Raw genomic sequence first — 18,650 nt, 5'->3', positions numbered from 1 at the left:
TCTGTTCTGGTGGTCAGGGCTAATTAGCCTGTCAGTCATGGTTTAGCTAATTGCTATATTTAGGCAATACAATGAACAATTTAGACATTTTATTTAACATTATATCCAGTGCTTTAATTTTTTTCTTCATATATTTATAAACAAAACAGCGGCTGTAAAAGAGAAGAAGAAAATATTTCCATCTATTTCTTTCTCTTTTTTTCTCCAGTAAATGGTGAGGAAATGCCATTTTAATTGCCATCTCTATACCCCTCTATTGTTTAACCGAGCAAGAGAGAAGATGAGAAGAGAATGATAACAACCACAGAGCTGTTCTGTCATGTATGCTTGTACACATTCATGTAAATCTAGCTAGCCAAATGCTACATTTCCCGCCTCTTTAATGTATGTTTACTTCTATCACGTTAAGAGAGATCTCCTGAACGCTGCAGGCTGGTGTCTTGTTTTGTCCCGAAGAGAGCAGCAGCGGCGGCTCCCGTGTTTGTCTTTTGGTTGGTGGCAGTGCAGAAACATGTGGTCATGCAGCGGCCAATGCCGAGCCCAGAGCAGGCGATCAGGGCTGTCAGACCAGCAGCAGCGCTGGCACCGAACAGGAGCCGTGCCTTTCACCCCCTGCAGAAAGAAACTCCCTTTAAAAGAGAGACAGAGAGAGAGAGAGGGGGATTTGGTTTCATAGGATGGGGACGCAGTGAGAAGAGGATGTTGCAGAGGAGGCTGCAAAAACAAACAAGAAGACAGGCTGAGTGTTCCAGGTCCCAAGATGTAGGAGCTGTACTGGAAGAGCTTCTCAGTCAGAGTGTGTCTGTGAACGCAGGGGACTTGATTCAAGGATAGTGAAGGTGGAGAGGCACAACTTAAGAAGTCCTCCACATCCTTGCACTTCCACAGAGGATGACAAATTAGTCCTTATTCAGCAAGGAGCAGCGCATCACCACCCTGAGGTTTGTGAAGTGCACAGTCATGCTGTTTCCAGCTGATCTGAACACGTTGTTCTTACTTCTTTGGCTCTGTCCAATGTGAAAATGGGCTGTGTGCGTGTCTTGTTAAACTGTGTCTGCATTCAGTTGGTGTACTTCAGACACAGGGGACAACCTGAAGTGTTTGCTCTTGATGTGGTGTTGTTATTCAGGATCAGATGTTGTCCACAGCTCAGCAGATGCTGCAGGATAGCCGCTCGAAGATCGAGCTGATCCGACTGCAGATTATCAAAGTCACCCAGGCTGGCGGCAGCAGCATCGGTGGCGATGGAGGCGGAAACCACAACAACTCCACTCCTGGAGGTCAGAGTCTCGGGGCAGGTGATTCTCAGGACTAAAGAGGGGCCACAGAAAAGATTTACCAAATGTAGAAGTGTATTAATATTTAAATTAGATTAGCCTGAAGGAGGCATGAAATTATTGGTTAAAACCCTCAGATTCTGTCTGTCGCCAGTAGCAACACATAGACAGATAGTCTAAATGCTGAGGAATAAACTGGCTCTTAAACAGGAACAAGAACGCATCGCTTATGTAATACTAAGACTTGAAATACAATCCCCAAAGCTTTAATTGATCATTGAAGCTTTACAAATGTAATGAAGTCTCATTTATACTGATTTGTGTTGTGTTGAATTTGTTCAATTTAGTGTCAAAGTTGAACAATCGTGCAGATACTTAGAGAGTTAGAGTTAGAGATAGAGTAGAGAAGAAAGGGTTTATGGTTAAGGATAATTGGTGCAACCTATAAATAACTGTTTTCAGGCACTTTCACATCTTGTTTATGTACTGCAGTTGTTTATTCAGCTATGTAGTTGGGAAATTGTATGCTCTAATGAACAATTCGGTTCAATTAAATGAGTAAATGCCAGATCTTCCCTTTCTTTCAAGCAGCAAAATTCTATGATTTTAGTTTGCAAAGCATGTCCTGTGAGGATGTGCAGTTTTTTTGGAGTAATAGGAGAAAAGATTGCTCTATAATATTACCAACTTCAGTTCAGAAATATCAGTGCTTGCACCCAAATTTAAATCCTGCTTCCTGGAAACTGTCATCTTAGTGGGTGAAGTGAAACTATTCAAATCTAAACTGTTAACCTGCTATTTTAAAACTCTGAAACCAACACAAAAAAAATGATTCCTGGCATAAGAAATATGAGACAGGTAACTCGGTACCTTAGTTCCTCTGCTCCTGTTTCCTTTTCTCCGACCCCTGACCTCCTTTCCTCTCATTGATTACTTATAAGGTTGTGATCTGTGGGGAATTGGTGTCCTCTTTATTACTGTAGGCACTTTAAATGGCTGTGTAAGTCATTAGTTAATTATTTACTCAGGAAAATGTCTTATTTAATCAAATAGATCAACATTTTTTTAAGCATGCAGTTTAGATTTCTTTGTGTCACAAAAATGTAACATGTACAATGTTGCCTGATGACATTTCAGAGAATTTTTTTTATATAGATAGATAGATAGGTAGATAGATAGATTATTTGTCCAGTGGGAAATTCTGTGTCCAGTACCATCATTACACAGACAGGAGGAATTACAGTCAGCAAAAGGGTAAAAATAAAATAAAATAAAAATTTAATAAAAGAGGTACAAAGTATAAAAGTATGTATAAAATGTATGTACATAAAAAAACAGAATAATATACAAATTATATCTAAAAATATACAAAGTATGTATAATATATATATAATGCAATAATATGGATATAAAGAAATGTGATAATATAGATATATATCATGTGTAGTGTACAGTACAGAGATATATAAGGTATGCAGTTGTAAGATATATAAAAATATAAATATATGAAAAATATCTAGTAGTAGCAGTCACCACAATCCAGTTGTGCCTTCACGGGGAGGCGTTGTAGAGTCCTATGGCCTAAGCGACAAACCTGTCAGTGGAGCAAGGCAGAGACCGCAGCCTGTCACTGAAAGAGCTTCTCTGCCTGATTGCAGGAATTAAGAGTTTTTGCGAGGATCTACGGGGACGTATGAATACCTTCATAATGAAACACTGTCTCTCTTCCGCTCTTCCCCTGTTTTCTTTCATTTTCTCCCTTCAGTTGCCATTGGACCTGTGGAGGCTCGTTTGGCAGAGTTGCAGCACTCCATGCAGAGAGAGTCCGACGCGTTGGTGCTGGCCAAAGATGTGGTGAAGCAGCTAGAAGGGATACCATCGCTGGACCAGAAGGCGCTGGCTGAAGTGGGACTTTGTGTCAATTTGATTTTTAAGTATTTCAAGAGATTTTCACAGAAGATTTAATGCTGGTTTTTGTGTTTAAATTTGCACATCCAGTCAAATTTGGAAAACTGTGCCGTCTATGTAACTCTATACTTCATTCTACCTCTTAACAGCATTATTGAGAATGCTAGCTTTAATACAAATATTTAAAACCTCTCTTAAAACCCTAGGCTTCATTCTCAGACTCATGCAAAATAAATTGTGTATGTCTCGGCAGCTACATGGTCTATTTGTATAATTTTTATATCATAATAAAGGTATCTCTTCTAACTTTACTGTAGAGGTGTTAAAGTACGTATGTATGTTATTGTTGGACGATGGAACACAGCCTAAATTTAAGATTTTATCCCTGCTGAACAATGCCATGTAATGCCAAAGCTTAGGCAATCTGTTCCAAAGTGTTGACAGCTGCAACAGTAAAATCATGACCTCCCCTGTCCTTAAAACTTGTTTATCAATATACATTCTTGTGAAACATCATTAGTCATTAGCCAAGTACTGGCACAGTATGTTGTAGTATGTAGTGTTATATGCCCAACCTGTTTTATCAAGGATATCAGCTTGTGTGGACTTGGTTCATCCAGGTATCTGTGCAAGTAAACTGCTGTTACCAGTTCCAGAGTGACCGTCCTGTGTCCTCCCATACACCAGTCTGTACTTTAGAAAGTACTTGTCAAGTCCACAAGTCCAAAGTTTGTGTACTCTGTGTTAATAAACCCCTTTGTTCTTTGGACATGAATAGATACAATAGGACTGACCCAAGAGTAGAGCCCCGAGTGACTTTGCAAGGAAGAATTATTTATAATCTATAATGTATGTGCGAGTTTTAGTCCATTGCTCAACTTCAGTACAGTCCTTTAGGGGTGGTTGAAAACATAATATCTGGAAATGGAGTACCGTTAACTAAAAATCAAATATCACTGTGTTTAAAAAGTGCAAACATAACAGCACAAATTGTATCTTGTTGTCAGGCTCAGTCACAGGTGGAGGAGTCCTCTCAGAAGCTGGACCTTCTGCAGCTGTCCCTGGAGAAATGCCTCAAAGAGAAGAACCAGGAGTCACTGCAGCAGCCAGCGGGGGAGGAAGTCGACCCTTCAGGGGGACCACTGTCTCCCCAAAACCAGCAACCTGGCTGTCCTCTGTCCATCTTCTATATCAGACCTGCCTCTTTAACAGGTATCAAAAGTAATGTTTAGACACTTAAATGTTTGTTTTAGAATAAGAAACAGGGACAATTCATTCATTCATTCATCTTTTGTAACCGCTTGTGCTGTGAAGGGTTGGGGGGGTGCTGGACCCTATCCCAGCGGCGAGAGGTGGGGTACACCCTGGACAGGTCTCCAGTCTATCGCAGGGCTAACACAGAGAGACAGACAACCATTCACTCCTATGGCCAATTTAGAATCACCAATGACACTAACAAGCATGTCTTGTGGGACAGTGGGAGGAAGCTGGAGTACCTGGAGAGAACCCACGCAGACACAGGGAGAACATGCCATTGTTCCTGTGTTCACGACCTTGGATGTTTTCCCCTTTTATTGCTTTTACAAATGGAATGATGAATGGCATGTTCTCCACACAGAAAGGCCCCAGTTGGCCGATGGATTCGAACTGATGCCGTGAGGCCGTCAGACTGGCTTCCAGTTTATTGCCCCTCTACAAAGTTAATGTACTTTTAAATAGTATTCATAACCTTGGATGTTTTCCCCTTTTATTGAAACTAATGCTTAATGCCACGAAGTTCATGAAGATAAAATTTAGTGGAAGACTGTTATATTAGAATGTTTTCACGAGTGTACCTAATGAACTGGCATACTCTTTTTCCACTATTTGAACTACATTGTACTGAAGGATAAAATGTGACTGTGGTTACAACAAACCTCTTTGTATCCTACCTACAGAAATGTAATTAACATAGATAGATATTTTAGTTATCATTAGCATGTTAGCGCACTGCTATTAGCATTTAGCACTGCAGCTCATACCTTTTTTACGACCATGAATTCATCGACATTTACTGTGTGTCATGTTGTACTTCAAATATGATAAAATTACGTAATATGACCTGAATCCAGGAGTTTAAATGTTCTCCCTGTGTCTCCATGGGTTTTCTCCGGGTACTCCAGCTTCCTCCCACTGTCCAAAGAAAATTGTCTGTAGGTGTGCATGTGAGTGTGAATGGTTGTCTGTCACTCTGTGTTAGCCCTGAGGTAGACTGGAGACCTGTAACAGGGTGTACCCTGCCTCTCCCCCGATGACAGCTGGGATAGCTGCCCTTCACAGGACAAGCAGTTACAGAAGATGAAGATGACCTGAACCCATGTATGTGATTCTGCATAGGCATACTTTATATTAATCCTACATGGGGAAATTCTTTCTCTTTTTGACCCATCCATTCACACATCCTGGGCCGTGGACTGACATTTAGGTAGTGCCTAGGAAGCAACTTGGGGGTTCGGGGCTTGCTCAAGGCACCTCAGCCATGGACACAAGTTTGCACACTGTAACCCTTTGGTCATAAAGCTACAAACCACAGCCTCCAAAACATTCATGAAGACAAGATGTACTGCAGGACTGTTACATTAGAACATCTCCACTACAATGCTTCACAGTGGAGATGTTGTCACTTTAAATACTAGTAAACACTTTTGTTGTTACTAACTTTATGTTTTTAATTAATTGACATTACTTAGTAGAAACATTAAACTAACCATGAATCCGTTTAGAAAAGCAGTAAAAAGGAAAAACATCTAAGGTGGTAAATAATTTTTTAAGTCAATTTGTGTGAAATTAATAGCAAATCGTGAAAACTTACAACTCATTTAATTTTCAAGTAACAAGTTCAGTCTATACTATGTTTAAACATGGTTTTCCATACGCTGACCTCTGGATAATCTGGATGTGTAATCTGCTGGTTTTTGGGCGGTTCAGTTGTAAGCCAGTCTCTCCCGGCAAAAGGCTTTTTAATGACGTAACAAGGAGACAAATCCTGGAGTTGCTCTGCTGGCTGGGAATAATGAGGACGAGTCTCAGAGCGGTAACAACCACTCGGGGTGTTTTTGTGCAGCTGAGGTGAAAAGAAGAAAATGATGTTAAAGAGATTTCTTCTGTCGAATGACAGGTGTTATTTTGTAAATGCTACATTCATTCATATCAATGATCTTAAATGAGATTTATCTAGGCACTTGAAAGAAGAATGCTTTGCACAGTGCAGGGCTGAAATATTGTTTTCAAGGATTTTGTGAGAAGCTTTTTAGATTGTTCTCTGTTTTTTCAGGCAAACTTGAAGTCAGACTTCTTGGATGTGAGGATTTACGGAAACCTTTGACTGACCAGGAGCAGGAAAAGCTTCTGAGTCCCACGGAGGACAGTTCACCAGCTGCACACAAGACAGATGAGCCTTCTAGTAAGTGATTTCATTTTTTTTGCTTAGCAACAGAAACTAGACCAGAAGGAAATGTTGTTGATCACTCAAGCACAGTGGAATGCTTACAGCAACAAAACAGAGCAAACAAGTGACAATATAAATAATAATAGAGTTAAATATAAGTTGTTTTACAGGTCTGTAATTTCTAAATAATTTCCAAGCATAAGTTCTAGAAAGAACAAATTAAATTGGGCTCACAATAGTACGAATGTGACTGTAAGTGTAGGGAAATTAGAAGCACTTTTAAATCATTTTGTTTGTTTGATTAGATGTTTCAGATGCTTCGGTTTTCTTTGTTTACTCTGACAGGGATGTCGGAAGGTCGTCTGCTAAATGGCATGACCTTTACACTGATCAGCCATACCACTGTGACCACTGACAAGTGACTTTATCTGGTTATTATGGTCACCTGTCAGTGGGTGGGAGATATCATATTATTTTATCCTCAAAGTCGATGTTAGAAGCAGGAAAAATGGAAAAAGTGGAAGGGTTTTGAGTGACTTTGACAAGGACCAAACTGATGGCTAAACGACTGGGTCCGAGCATCGTGGGGCTTTCCTGGTCTGCAGTGGTCTTTCCTTATCAAAAGTGGTCCAAGGAAGGAGAAGAATGAACCAAGGCACTGGAAGAAGGTGGTCTGGTCTGATGAATCATGTTTTCTTTCGCTTAGCTGGAGAGCAATGGTTAGGAATGGTTTGAGGCACAACAACGAGTTCAAGGTGTTGACTTTGCCTCCAAATTCACCAAATCTCAGTCCAATCCTGCATCTTGTGGAATGTTCTAGACAAATAAGTCCGATCCACGGAGGTCTCAACCTCTCAATTGGCAGGAATTAAAGGAGCTGGTGATAATGTCCTGGTTCCAGATACCACAGCACTGCAGAAGTCTAGTTATGGCTGACTGGTGTATTTTTAGCTGAGGCGCTTAGTTATAGTGTCTCTAGTCAGTAAAATGACTCAATATTGTTGTGATCAAATCTGAGAGTCTTTTTGTCAGCAGAGATCAGCGCTGTGCTCCGGCTGGATGGCAGAGTGGTTGGTCAGACTCATTGGGCGGCCGTCGGCAGGCTGAGCTGGGATCAGACATTCTACATCCAGCTGGAGCGGGTAAGTCCAGTCACCACAGTTGAGAATGAACGAGAGCAAGTTTCCTTATTCATGGTTCAAGATTTTAAGATTTTTTTAAGTTTTATAGGTGAAACTCTACACAAGACAAAATATTTAAGTTATCCTTGTTTTAGTTTTGTTTGTTTTTTTGAAGAGGTGGTCTAATGTTTCTTCACTACTGGGAATTAGTTTGAGGTTATTTTATTGAGTATTTACACTTTTTCCACTTTTTTCTGTTTCAATACAGTTCACAGGGAGATACGCAGAACAAATTTAACTTTTATTGGTCCACTTTTAAATTAGTAAAATATCTAAATACTTTGTCTACTGTTATTCATGAAAACAGCTGTTCCTTTTGGTGGACAGCAGGAGGAGCTATTGGACAGTCTGTTGTGTACCGCTCACCTGCCAAAACATTAGGTACACCCATATACATGAATACATTCTAATATAACAGTCCTCCACTAAATCCTCCATCTTGATTGTTCAGTTGATGTTAAAACAGCGTCAGAATGGTGGTAATTCAACTCGATGATCATTTTGGAGGATGTGGTTTGTGGTGCTGTTAAACTGGATTGAATTAAAACTGTTATTTAGTCTACACTGTGTGCACAATTATTAGGCAAGTGAGCGTTTTGATCATGATCATCATGATCATGCATATTTTCCAACTCCAAGCTGTATAAACTTGCATGCTAATTGAATTTAAGCATATCAGGTAATGTGTATTTGTGTAATGAGAGAGGGTGTGGTCTAAGGAGCGCAACACCCTTTATCAAGGCATGCATAATTATTAGGCAGCTTATTTTCCTCGTGCAAAATGGGGCAAAAAGGGTTAGGGTTAGAGATTTAACTGACTCTGAAAAGTCAGAAATTGTAAAAAGTCTTTCAGAGGAATGCAGCACTTTTGAAATGGCTGAGATACTGGACGTGATCGTAGAACCATTGAACACTTTGTTGCAAATAGTCAACAGGTTCCAAGAAACGTTTTGATAAAAACCATGCAATTAACTGCCAAAGGTCTGAGAAGAATCAAACGTGAAGCTACCAGGAAGCCATCATCCTCCAGTGTTCTCATATTCCAGAATTGCAACCTACCCAGAGGTGTTCAGTGCTCAGAGACATGGCCATGGTATGTAAGGTTGAAACCTGACCACCACTGAACAGTACACATAAGTTAAAAAGTCAAGACTGGGCCACAAAATATCTAAAGACAGACTTTTTAAAATATGTATGGACTGATTAGATGAGAGTGACCAGATGGATGGTCCTGTACCTGGGTCAGAGCTCCACTTTGACTCAGATGCCAGCCAATGTGGAGGTGAGGTGCTGGTATGGGCTGGTAATGTTAAAGATGAGCTAGTTGGACCTTTTTGGGTTGAAGATGGACTCAGAATCAAATCCCAAACCTACTGCCAGTTTTTAGAAGACACTTTCTTCAGGCACTGGTACCAAAAAAAGTCAACAGATCAAGAAACTGACAGTCTCCATGAATGGAAGGCTTGTGACTGTTATTTAAAACAAGTGTGGCTATAACGGTCATGGATTTATTTACATTTTTTTTTTTTTTTTAAATGTCAAATGATATGTACATTTGTACATTTTGAGTTGTTTATTATTTTCACTTTAACAGATCAAAATAAAATAAAAATTCTCAGGTTAATTAATAATTTAACTTTGAGGCTGTTTGTTTCTGTCAATCACCTGACAGTCTCGAGAGCTGGAAGTCGGCGTATTCTGGCAGAATCGGAGGGCGATGTGTGCGGTCAAGGTCTTGCGACTGGAGGAGATGATGAACAACCTGAACCACAACCAGGGGATAAGTCTGGAGCCACAGGGCCTCCTCTACGCCAAGGTACACACCAGAACCTGTGTCAGGCTTGAGTCAAGATGACATCGTCAAAGGACTGAATAAATGATTGAATAAATGGAAATATTTGTGTTTTACAGCTTCAGTTCGTTGACACGGTGGTTGAGCGGCAGCCCAAACTGAGACGTCAGCGCTGTATCTTCACCAAAGAGAGAGGTGACAGATTTAACACAAACATTTCTCTTCCCTGCTTGTTTCTCAACCTGCTGCAGTTGATTTGCTGATAATCTTCCATCATCAGGGAAGAATTTTCTCAGAGCTGCCCAGATGAATATGAATTTCGCCACGTGGGGTCACCTGATGATGAGCATCCTCCCTCGCTACAGCTCCTTTACCACGTTCAGCTCGTCCTTCTCCACAACCCCTGACCTGGTGGCCAATAACGTCACACATCCGACTGAGAACGAGCCTCAAAATACCACTTCACTGCCAAGGTTAGAAAAATCCATCTTGATCTGATGCTATTCAACTCTCTGGAATTTCCACTAAAATTCTCTAAAAAACTTAGGTGTAAGGAATAAAAATAAAAGGAGAACTGAAAGATGCTTTTATTAATCACCCAAACCAGAGGTGCATTTCTAAATTTCTAATTTCACATTTCTAATTTTCCACTTATATTAAATCTGAACCCTGCATTTTTCTTTATCACACAGACCTTATCTGGTTGAATAAGCACATTGTGTCATGTGTAAATAAGTTGTAGACACACACACATAAATTGTAGATGGTGCAAAAAGAAGTTAATAGATTCGTTATGTAATTCATTTTATTCAACACGAATAATTACATGTGTGCAAAACACTGTAACAGGAAAGAATGACAGAAAGAAAATGCATTTTTAATAAATTCCTTTTTTAAAAATTATGATAATTAGTCTCAGATATAAGCAGTTGTTAGTCCAACTTTCTTAGAGAAAATAAATGTTAATTCAAATTTGTTTGCTCATTCACCCAAGAGCTATTTCATAATCCTATTAAATCCGACCCAATTAGAAATATACAGTATGTTATATCCAATTCTACAACTACAAATAACTAAGAGAGCTGTTTATTTGACTGTTTTCATTTTGGTTGCTGTGCTTTGTAGTACAATGGAATTGTTTTCTGAAATAGAAATAATAAGAGTCCAGCAACTCCCTGAATCCACTGTCCCCATATGCCTGTTCAGAATCACATACATACTGTATGTCCAGGTCATGTGAAGTGATTTATTTTATATATTTAAAGTATACCTGGGCATACTGACAGAAAAACTGAGATAAATGTCAATAAATTCATGACTAAATGCTAACAGCACCAGGCTAACATGCTAACAATCACCAAAACATCTCAGTGTTAATAACATTTCTGTTGGTAGGATACAAGGAGGTTTATTGTCGACACAGTCACTGTGACACTTCTCTCAGTGTTTGAGAGATAAAGAACAAAATACTGTGTATTTCACAAAAAACATAAGAAGATTAGAAAAATACATATACATTTTGGCAGCAGAATTAATTTTTTTCAAACCTCAGATTCATGTTGTGACAATTAGGAGTGGCTCAACCTTTGACGTGGGAACCACTGTCCTAAGCTTTAGAAATGTTATAGCCATCATATGCTTAAAAAATCATATTAATGGGAGCATAAACATTCAGTTCAATAATTTAAAACAGAACAGATAATCTTTTTCTCACTTTAGCAACTGAAATGTATACTTTCTTACTTACTTGAGTAAACTCTCTGCTTACACATGAATTAACAATAAAATGAAGCCATATACGTACTACTTGTAAAGGTAAAGTATTTTAAACTTACAGTGTTAGCTTTACTCGTCTTTGTACATCTGCAGTAAAGCATCAGTAATCAGACTCAGCACCAGCGAGGACCAGTCGTCTTCCACCGGTCCGGACCAGGGACACAACCCTCCCAGCATCATCACTGCACCACACAAAACGTCATCTGTGCCTGCAACACAAGAAAAGCTGGTAATTGATTACTGATAAACCAAAAATGACTTATCTTTTAATTAAACTCTTTGCAAATTATTGACAATCAAAAGCTGCGATTCTTTATTCATTTCTCTCTATTTGCAGTCGTCCATATGCAACACCGGGGGAAGTGAAGATCAGCTTGTATCTGCTCTTAAGTACACACAACGCACATATGCACACAGACACTATATTACACACAGTAAAATTTTAAGATTAAGCCTTTATTTTCTTTTATTTGTCTTTTTTAAAGGATGCAGATGGAAGATTTTAAGTATATTTCAGTTCTGGGCCGAGGACACTTTGGAAAGGTAACCAGTTCTTCTTTAGAGATGTCTTCTCAGGTCAATGCACGGTTGGTTTATTTGCGTTTTCTGTTCAGGTCCTGCTGGCCGAGTTTAAGGAAACGGGAAAACTTTATGCCATCAAAGCCTTGAAAAAAAAAGACATTGTGACTCGAGATGAAGTGGACAGGTAAGTGAAAGGACTGACTCTGGAAATCAGGAACCCAAAATTATTGTCTAATGATTTTGTTCTGTTGAAAGTATTTAGGTCTTTGTACTTAAGTGAGTGTATTTGGGCATAGAGACAGCTGGAGAATGAGAATGAGGCCTTGTTTTTAAAAATTACAAAGCAAAGGTTTCTCAATCTGTCTAGAAAAGTGTTCCTTCCTGGTATGAAGACATTGCACACTGATAAAAGTAACTCATGTTAATCTGAGCTGTCGTTCTTCAGCCTTATGAGCGAGAAGAGGATCTTTGAGATGATCAATGCATCCAGGCATCCATTCCTGGTCAACCTCCACGGCTGCTTCCAGACCAGCGACCACGTTTGCTTTGTCATGGAGTATCTACCAGGCGGTGATCTCATGATCCACATTCACAATGATGTCTTCTCCGAGGCCCAGACCAGGTGTGTATAGTCTCCTAATGTATACAGTAATTCAATATTAATCAGTAATATTATCCTTGATTTAAAATAAACCGTTGTCGCTGCACACAGGTTTTATTCAGCGTGTGTCCTGCTGGGTTTAGAGTTCCTGCATATGAATAAAATCATCTATCGGTAGGTCATGCTGACAGAATCTGACATTGCATCTTTGCAAACATATTGAACAACTTTCAGCCTAAATACTGTCTGTTTTATACAGAGATCTGAAGCTGGACAACCTGTTAATGGATGCAGACGGATTTGTGAAAATCACAGACTTTGGGCTTTGTAAAGAAGGCAAGTTGATTTGGTGCTCTTACTCCTCTATTTCTCCATCAAATACCCCTGCCAAAAACTGGAGAAGCTAAAGTATGAATACGTTTTCATTCTTAATTTAAACCTTACTCCTAACCCTTGATAAACAGAGAGATTTGTGATGCTTCGGTAGGGATGGGGCACGGAGATAGGACCTCGACTTTCTGTGGGACTCCTGAGTTTCTTGCTCCTGAAGTCCTCACGGATGACAACTACACCCGAGCAGTGGACTGGTGGGGAATGGGTGTCCTCATCTACGAGATGCTTGTTGGAGAGGTATTGAACACATGTTCATTTCAGAGTTTTGGCAACGGGTCCAAAATTTGCTACCTTGTGCAATAGTTAAAAATTATTTAGTTAACAATTTCCTCTAAGTTCCTCTAGTTAAACAGCCAACTCAGATTCTTTCTGTCTTCCCACTAGTCTCCGTTCCCTGGTGAAGATGAGGAGGAGGTGTTTGACAGCATTGTCAATGATGATGTTCAGTATCCAACTTCTCTGCCTCCTGATGCTGTTGCCATCATCCAGAAGGTTGTGACCTCCAGTTTTTTTCTCACTTAACTAAAATGTATCTTGACCAATTCAGAATACACCTGAAATTTAATAATGGAACAATGCAGGTGAGGATTTTTAACCTTTTTCACAAAGTGAAAGCACCCGAATGACATATACACTTTACCTAAACATATCATTCACCCTCTTGGATGCTTGGGGCGGCTGTGGCTCAGTAGGTAGAGCGGGTTGTCCACGAACCAGAGGGTTAGCGGTTTGATCCCCGGAATGTACCACATGCCGAAGTGTCCATGAGCAAGACACTGAACACCCAGTTGCTCCCAGTGCGTGGCACTGGTGTGTGAATGTGTGAGTGTTTTTGTGAGCGAATGGGTAGATGTGTCTGTGACTGTAAAGCGCTTTGAGTACCAATAGGTAGAAAAGCACTATGTAAAAACAAGGCCATTTACCCCAAATATATAAATTTAGGCAATGTGTATAGTAAAAAATATATAATGTCAAATAAGTGATTCAAGTTTCACTGTGCACTGTGTGGTGGTTAGCACTGATGCCTCACAGCAAGAAGGGGCTGACTGCGGCCTTTCTGTGTGGAGTTTGCATGTTCTCCCTGTGTCTGTGCCTGGGTTCTCTCCGGGTACTCCAGCTTCCTCCCACAAAGACATGCTCGTTTGGTTCATTGTTGATTCTAAATTGACCGTAGGTGTGAGTGTGAATGGTTGTCTGTCTCTCTATGAGATAGACTGGCGACCTCTCCAGGCTGTATCCTGCCTCTTGCCCAATGACAGCTGGGATAGGCTCCAGCACCCCTGTAATCCTTCACAGGATGAGTGGATGCAGAAAATGAATGAATGAAGTTTCACTGTTTGATCCGGGTCGTTGTCTTACTGGGAAACTTATCTTCTCCCAAGTTATAGTTCTCTTGCAGACTGAGTCAGATTTTCCTTCAGGACTTTCCGTTATTTTGCTGCATCATCTTCTGTACCCGCTTATTCCTGTTAAGGGTCGCGGGGGTCTGCTGGAGCCTATCCCAGCTGTCTGTTTTGGTCTCCTCAGACCAAATAACCTTCTTCAGTTGACTTTGGATGAACATGTCTTTGGATGAACTCTAGTAGAGATCTGTTTTCTCTTTGCTGCTATCTGATAAAGAGTTGACTGGTGAAGAACCAATCAAACAGATGTTTCATTTGTTTGTAGTCACAGGTGTCTTGGTGTCCTCCCTAACTAGTCTCTTTCAAAGTAGTCATAGGTGTCTTCTATCACTAGTTTTCTTCAGAGTAGTCAAAGATGTGTTGGTGTGCTCCCTCAGAGCCATGTTCCCTCCATTTCTTAACAATGGATTTAACTGAACTCCTGTGTATCTTGACGTGGTGGTGAGTAACCACTTGGACTTTGATAACTGATATTAATTAGATCACTGTAATGTAATCATCACAACTGGTACACGCAGTACCTGTAAATAGTCCATTTGAGTTTCGTAATCAGCTGAAAGCAAGCTGTTTGATGAACCTCTACAAACCTTTATTTTTACACAGATGCTGAAAAAGAACCCGCTGAAAAGACTTGGAGCTGGAGAGAGGGACGCTAATGAGGTCAAAGGAGAGAAATTCTTTGAGGTAAATCGCTTTCCTTCACTTAAATGCTGGTAAAACTCTTTGTAGACATTTTAAGTACTTGTTAAATTATTAATAAGTACAACTTCTTAGTCACCTTTTTGGAACTTTGTAGACCATTGACTGGGAAGCCTTGCTGGCCAAGAAAGTAAAGCCACCGTTCCTGCCGTCAATCCGAGAGTCCACAGACGTCAGCAACTTTGACAGCGACTTCACCCGACTCCAGCCAATACTGTCACCTCCCTCCAAATCCTTCAGCCTCTCTTCCGAACAGCAGGAAGCATTTGCAGACTTTGACTTTTGCGCCTTGCATGGGTGAAAGATGATGTCAGAAGACCAGGGCGGGAAATTAGCACCAGTTTGTCCACCTTACTATCAGCACTGGCAGGTAACCAACAATCATCAATCCTTGATGACTGATGACTAAAATAATTGACCAACTCTTTTGGTTATGACTTTAGGACGATTAAAGGGATGATAAGAATAGATGGATTAAAACAAAATAAATGTTGAGAGCTTGGTATTAGTCTGTTTCCCACCCTGGTCTTGACAACACCTTCAACGAACTAACTCTTCGGATATTTGTGCAGCTCAGTCATCTTCAACCAGAACATTACTATCCCATGGCTAATAATGCTGACTGTTCTCACTGTCATCCAGTCGACAGGCAAATAACCAGGCACCGGAAAGTGATTGTAGCCCTTTATAATCTCTGCGGAGAGTCAAACTTTACTGTCCATCTGCAGCAGTAAAACAACTTCCGGCTTTTAGAGTTTATTTATGAGATTGATTCAGGTGATGTACAAAGGTCATGTTGTACAAACATAGGAAGCGAATTTGACACAGGATGCTTGAAGAGTTAATGACATCTTAATCTTCTTTATCGACTGATTTCAGTACCCTGCGTTTACAAAGTATTACAAACACAATCTTAATTCACAAGTTCATTTATTAGCATTTTAAAGGTAGGAGTTTGTCTCTTTTCTCTTTCTACACTACGTACTACTTCACCAGTAGTTTAGGCAGCGACGGCACAGCACTTCTGTAAGTTATGTAGCTATGTATATAAATATGTATAAAGTGAAACACATATGGTGCCTATAATGAGTATTCACCCCCCTTGGATGTTTCCAGATTGATTGCTGTTATAAAAAGTCTAATTGTCAATATAATATGGCTTTTTATGACAATAAAAAACTACAAAGTAAATACATATACAGTAAAAGTAATTCCACCTGCTCCAGGACCTTCTACCGAGAAGCATACCCCAACATGATGCTGCCACCACCATGCTTCACAGTGGGAATGGTGTGTTTTATGTCCGACAAATAGCGTCTAGTCTGATGGCCAAAAATCTACATTGTGGTCTCATCTTCTGGAAGAAGAACCTTCTTCCAGTTGACCTTGGAGTCTCCCACATGTCTTTGGGTGAACTTTTTGCTGCTTTCCTGTAAAGATTTGACTGGTGAAGATCCAATGTACAGCGTAGAGTCTCTCCCATCTTAGCTGCTGAAGCTTTTAACTCCTTCAGAGCAGTCAAAGGTGTCTTGGTGTCCTCCCTCACTAGGACAGCCTACTCTAGGCAGATGTGCCATTTCCTTTTGTTTCTTAATGATGGATTTAACACCAATTTTCATGTCTATCCTCTGACTTTAATAACATTTTGTCTGTGTGTTTGTTTGTCCTCATGGTCTAATTGTAGCCAGGAAAACTAATTACCCAGTGACTGAACCTTCAGGACACAGGTGTTTTCATATTAAAGCAGCCTGAGACACATTCACTGTTCTCAGGTGAACTGTATGTCATTAATTGTTGGACTACTACCACTAACTGGCTGGAATTCAGTGCAAGCACTCATTTTACTTTATATCTTTGTAATTAACTGGCTTTTCTTGACAGTGAAGAGGTTTATTTTGTAAAAAAAAAAAAAAAGCCAAATTATTTTGATCTCATTTATAAAAGTAATAAAGGGGAAAAACACCCAAGGGATGGAAAACTTTTTATAGCCACTAATGTTTCACTTTTTTCTCAACCCAGACATTTAATGTGGAAAGAGGAAATGTTTCTCAAGTCATGGCGACATTATATCACACCGGAAAGTGACGATTTCACAGGAGAGGGAAATAAAAATTTCCACAACCACAACATGAATTGTTCCAATTCATAGCCACAAAATCAGGATTTGAATCTCACCAAAACTTTTTTTCTGTGCATTATTTATAACCAAACACAACAAACGGCCACAATAATAACTAAAATGATTCAAATCTAAATAGTAGCTGTTGTTCTTTAGATTTGTGCAAATATCTGTAAATGTTCTGGATTCTGTGAATTACGCCAATAACCAGTCACTGCCTCTTCAAGCCTCCTGTACATTGGGGACAGTTTGCTCTGTGGCCTTTGCTTATATATTTACAATATTCATCCTCCCCGGGTAAGGTATGTGCTGCCGTTTCTATGCATCACTGTGACAGGCTTTGCCCACTGCCTTGACCACACAAATGAAACAAACCAACCCAGTTTATGGTACCACACTTTCCCATGTACTCGTCTCAGTATCTTCCTGCGCAAGCATTTTCCATTAGAAGTGCATGGCAATGTGGTGAACTTGTGCACTAGAAATCCTGTAATCTCTAGCAGTGTAACAGAAGCCATAGATAATCTAATATAGCCATACTAGTGAAAATCTCTGTATTTTGAATTTAGCAGACTATATCCTGTTCATATCAGAACAATAAAAAGAAGAAGAGCGAGTGGGGATTGAAGATTGATGGTTCCCTGAACACTAAGGAGGAACTGGGGGCAAATATTGGGCACTATAAACACAAGATAAGTGACTTTAAAGAGTAAATTAACACTCGCCTTTTGATTTTACTCTGGTATAATATGACAAATAGCAATCAAGTCCTGTTCCAGAAATGTTATTTTTTAGCGATCTTCTTCTTATTTATTCAGTTTCTAAATCTACATAAAAGAGATAATCCTTTGTTTTGTTTTTTCTCTCCATATGTTGTTGGCTGGTATATTTCAGCTGTTCACGCCATGTTGGCTAATATGCAAAACATACTTGGCTGGAGGTCTCTAACAAGATGATGTCCAGGTCAAATCAGGGGGATTAGTTCCACTTTTTGAGGTGTAAGTTTTGTGTTTCTTTTAAGCTCAGTGTGGTGTCTCCGGCCGTCTTCGTCTTTCTTCCTATGGCCGCGTTCATACTATGAGTGTCAAATGCTACAACATGGTGAGTGTGCCAGCAACCATTATCACCAAGTTGGTGACGTCAATTGTTTGTTAACTGGTGAAACATATGATGGGTTGATGAGTCACTGTGTCATTGGCGCATCAAACAGAAGCTGAAGCCAGATCAACATGGACATCTTTGTGGATTGACTCGCTTTTGGAGCCAACCTCTACTCAGTAGAGGAACTATTATTTTTAGCACTACCACATCCCAGTGGACATGTGTGGTATTGTAACACAAAAACTCCTATGTTGCCCACTGACTGCCATTATAAAAATGGACCTGAAACGTCCTTATCTACTACACTTTGTCTTAAGATTTAACCCATGAAGGTTTCATATTTGCTGAGCATTCCCAGACCTAAATTCTCTTCTTTCAGGCTGTCAGTTAGATTCTATTTATGTTCTTTCACCCAGAGGGATTAATGATTCCCACTTTGATAGCATTTCTG

General features: G+C 39.9%; 1 protein-coding gene across 1 annotated transcript; it reads left to right on the top strand.

The window, feature by feature from the left end:
• Positions 1-635: 635 nt before the first annotated feature.
• Positions 636-15,321, top strand: LOC311493488 (serine/threonine-protein kinase N2-like). The gene is made up of 19 exons (XM_084552177.1): positions 636-1,298; positions 3,043-3,182; positions 4,193-4,397; positions 6,499-6,627; positions 7,648-7,754; positions 9,466-9,609; positions 9,705-9,780; positions 9,866-10,058; positions 11,455-11,590; positions 11,699-11,751; positions 11,847-11,904; positions 11,976-12,067; positions 12,329-12,505; positions 12,596-12,658; positions 12,744-12,820; positions 12,972-13,114; positions 13,262-13,369; positions 14,884-14,964; positions 15,077-15,321. The coding sequence occupies exons 1-19, from the start codon at positions 1,136-1,138 to the stop codon at positions 15,278-15,280; spliced, it is 2,349 nt and encodes a 782-aa protein (XP_084408303.1). The 5' UTR covers positions 636-1,135; the 3' UTR covers positions 15,281-15,321.
• Positions 15,322-18,650: the final 3,329 nt, after the last annotated feature.

This window comes from Chelon labrosus (genome assembly GCF_963514085.1).
Source record: "Chelon labrosus genome assembly, chromosome: 9".
NCBI lineage: Eukaryota > Metazoa > Chordata > Actinopteri > Mugiliformes > Mugilidae > Chelon > Chelon labrosus.
The sequence above is the reverse complement of the archived record's forward strand: the minus strand, read 5'-3'. Positions and strand labels throughout refer to the sequence as shown.

Excerpts from the sequence above, each read along its gene's own strand:
- LOC311493488 (XM_084552177.1), top strand. The coding sequence starts at position 1,136 with ATGTTGTCCACAGCTCAGCAGATGCTGCAGGATAGCCGCTCGAAGATC. Across the intron at positions 6,628-7,647 it reads CAAGACAGATGAGCCTTCTA|AGATCAGCGCTGTGCTCCGG; the intron begins GTAAGTGATTTC and ends TTTTGTCAGCAG. Across the intron at positions 11,752-11,846 it reads CAGCTTGTATCTGCTCTTAA|GATGCAGATGGAAGATTTTA; the intron begins GTACACACAACG and ends TCTTTTTTAAAG.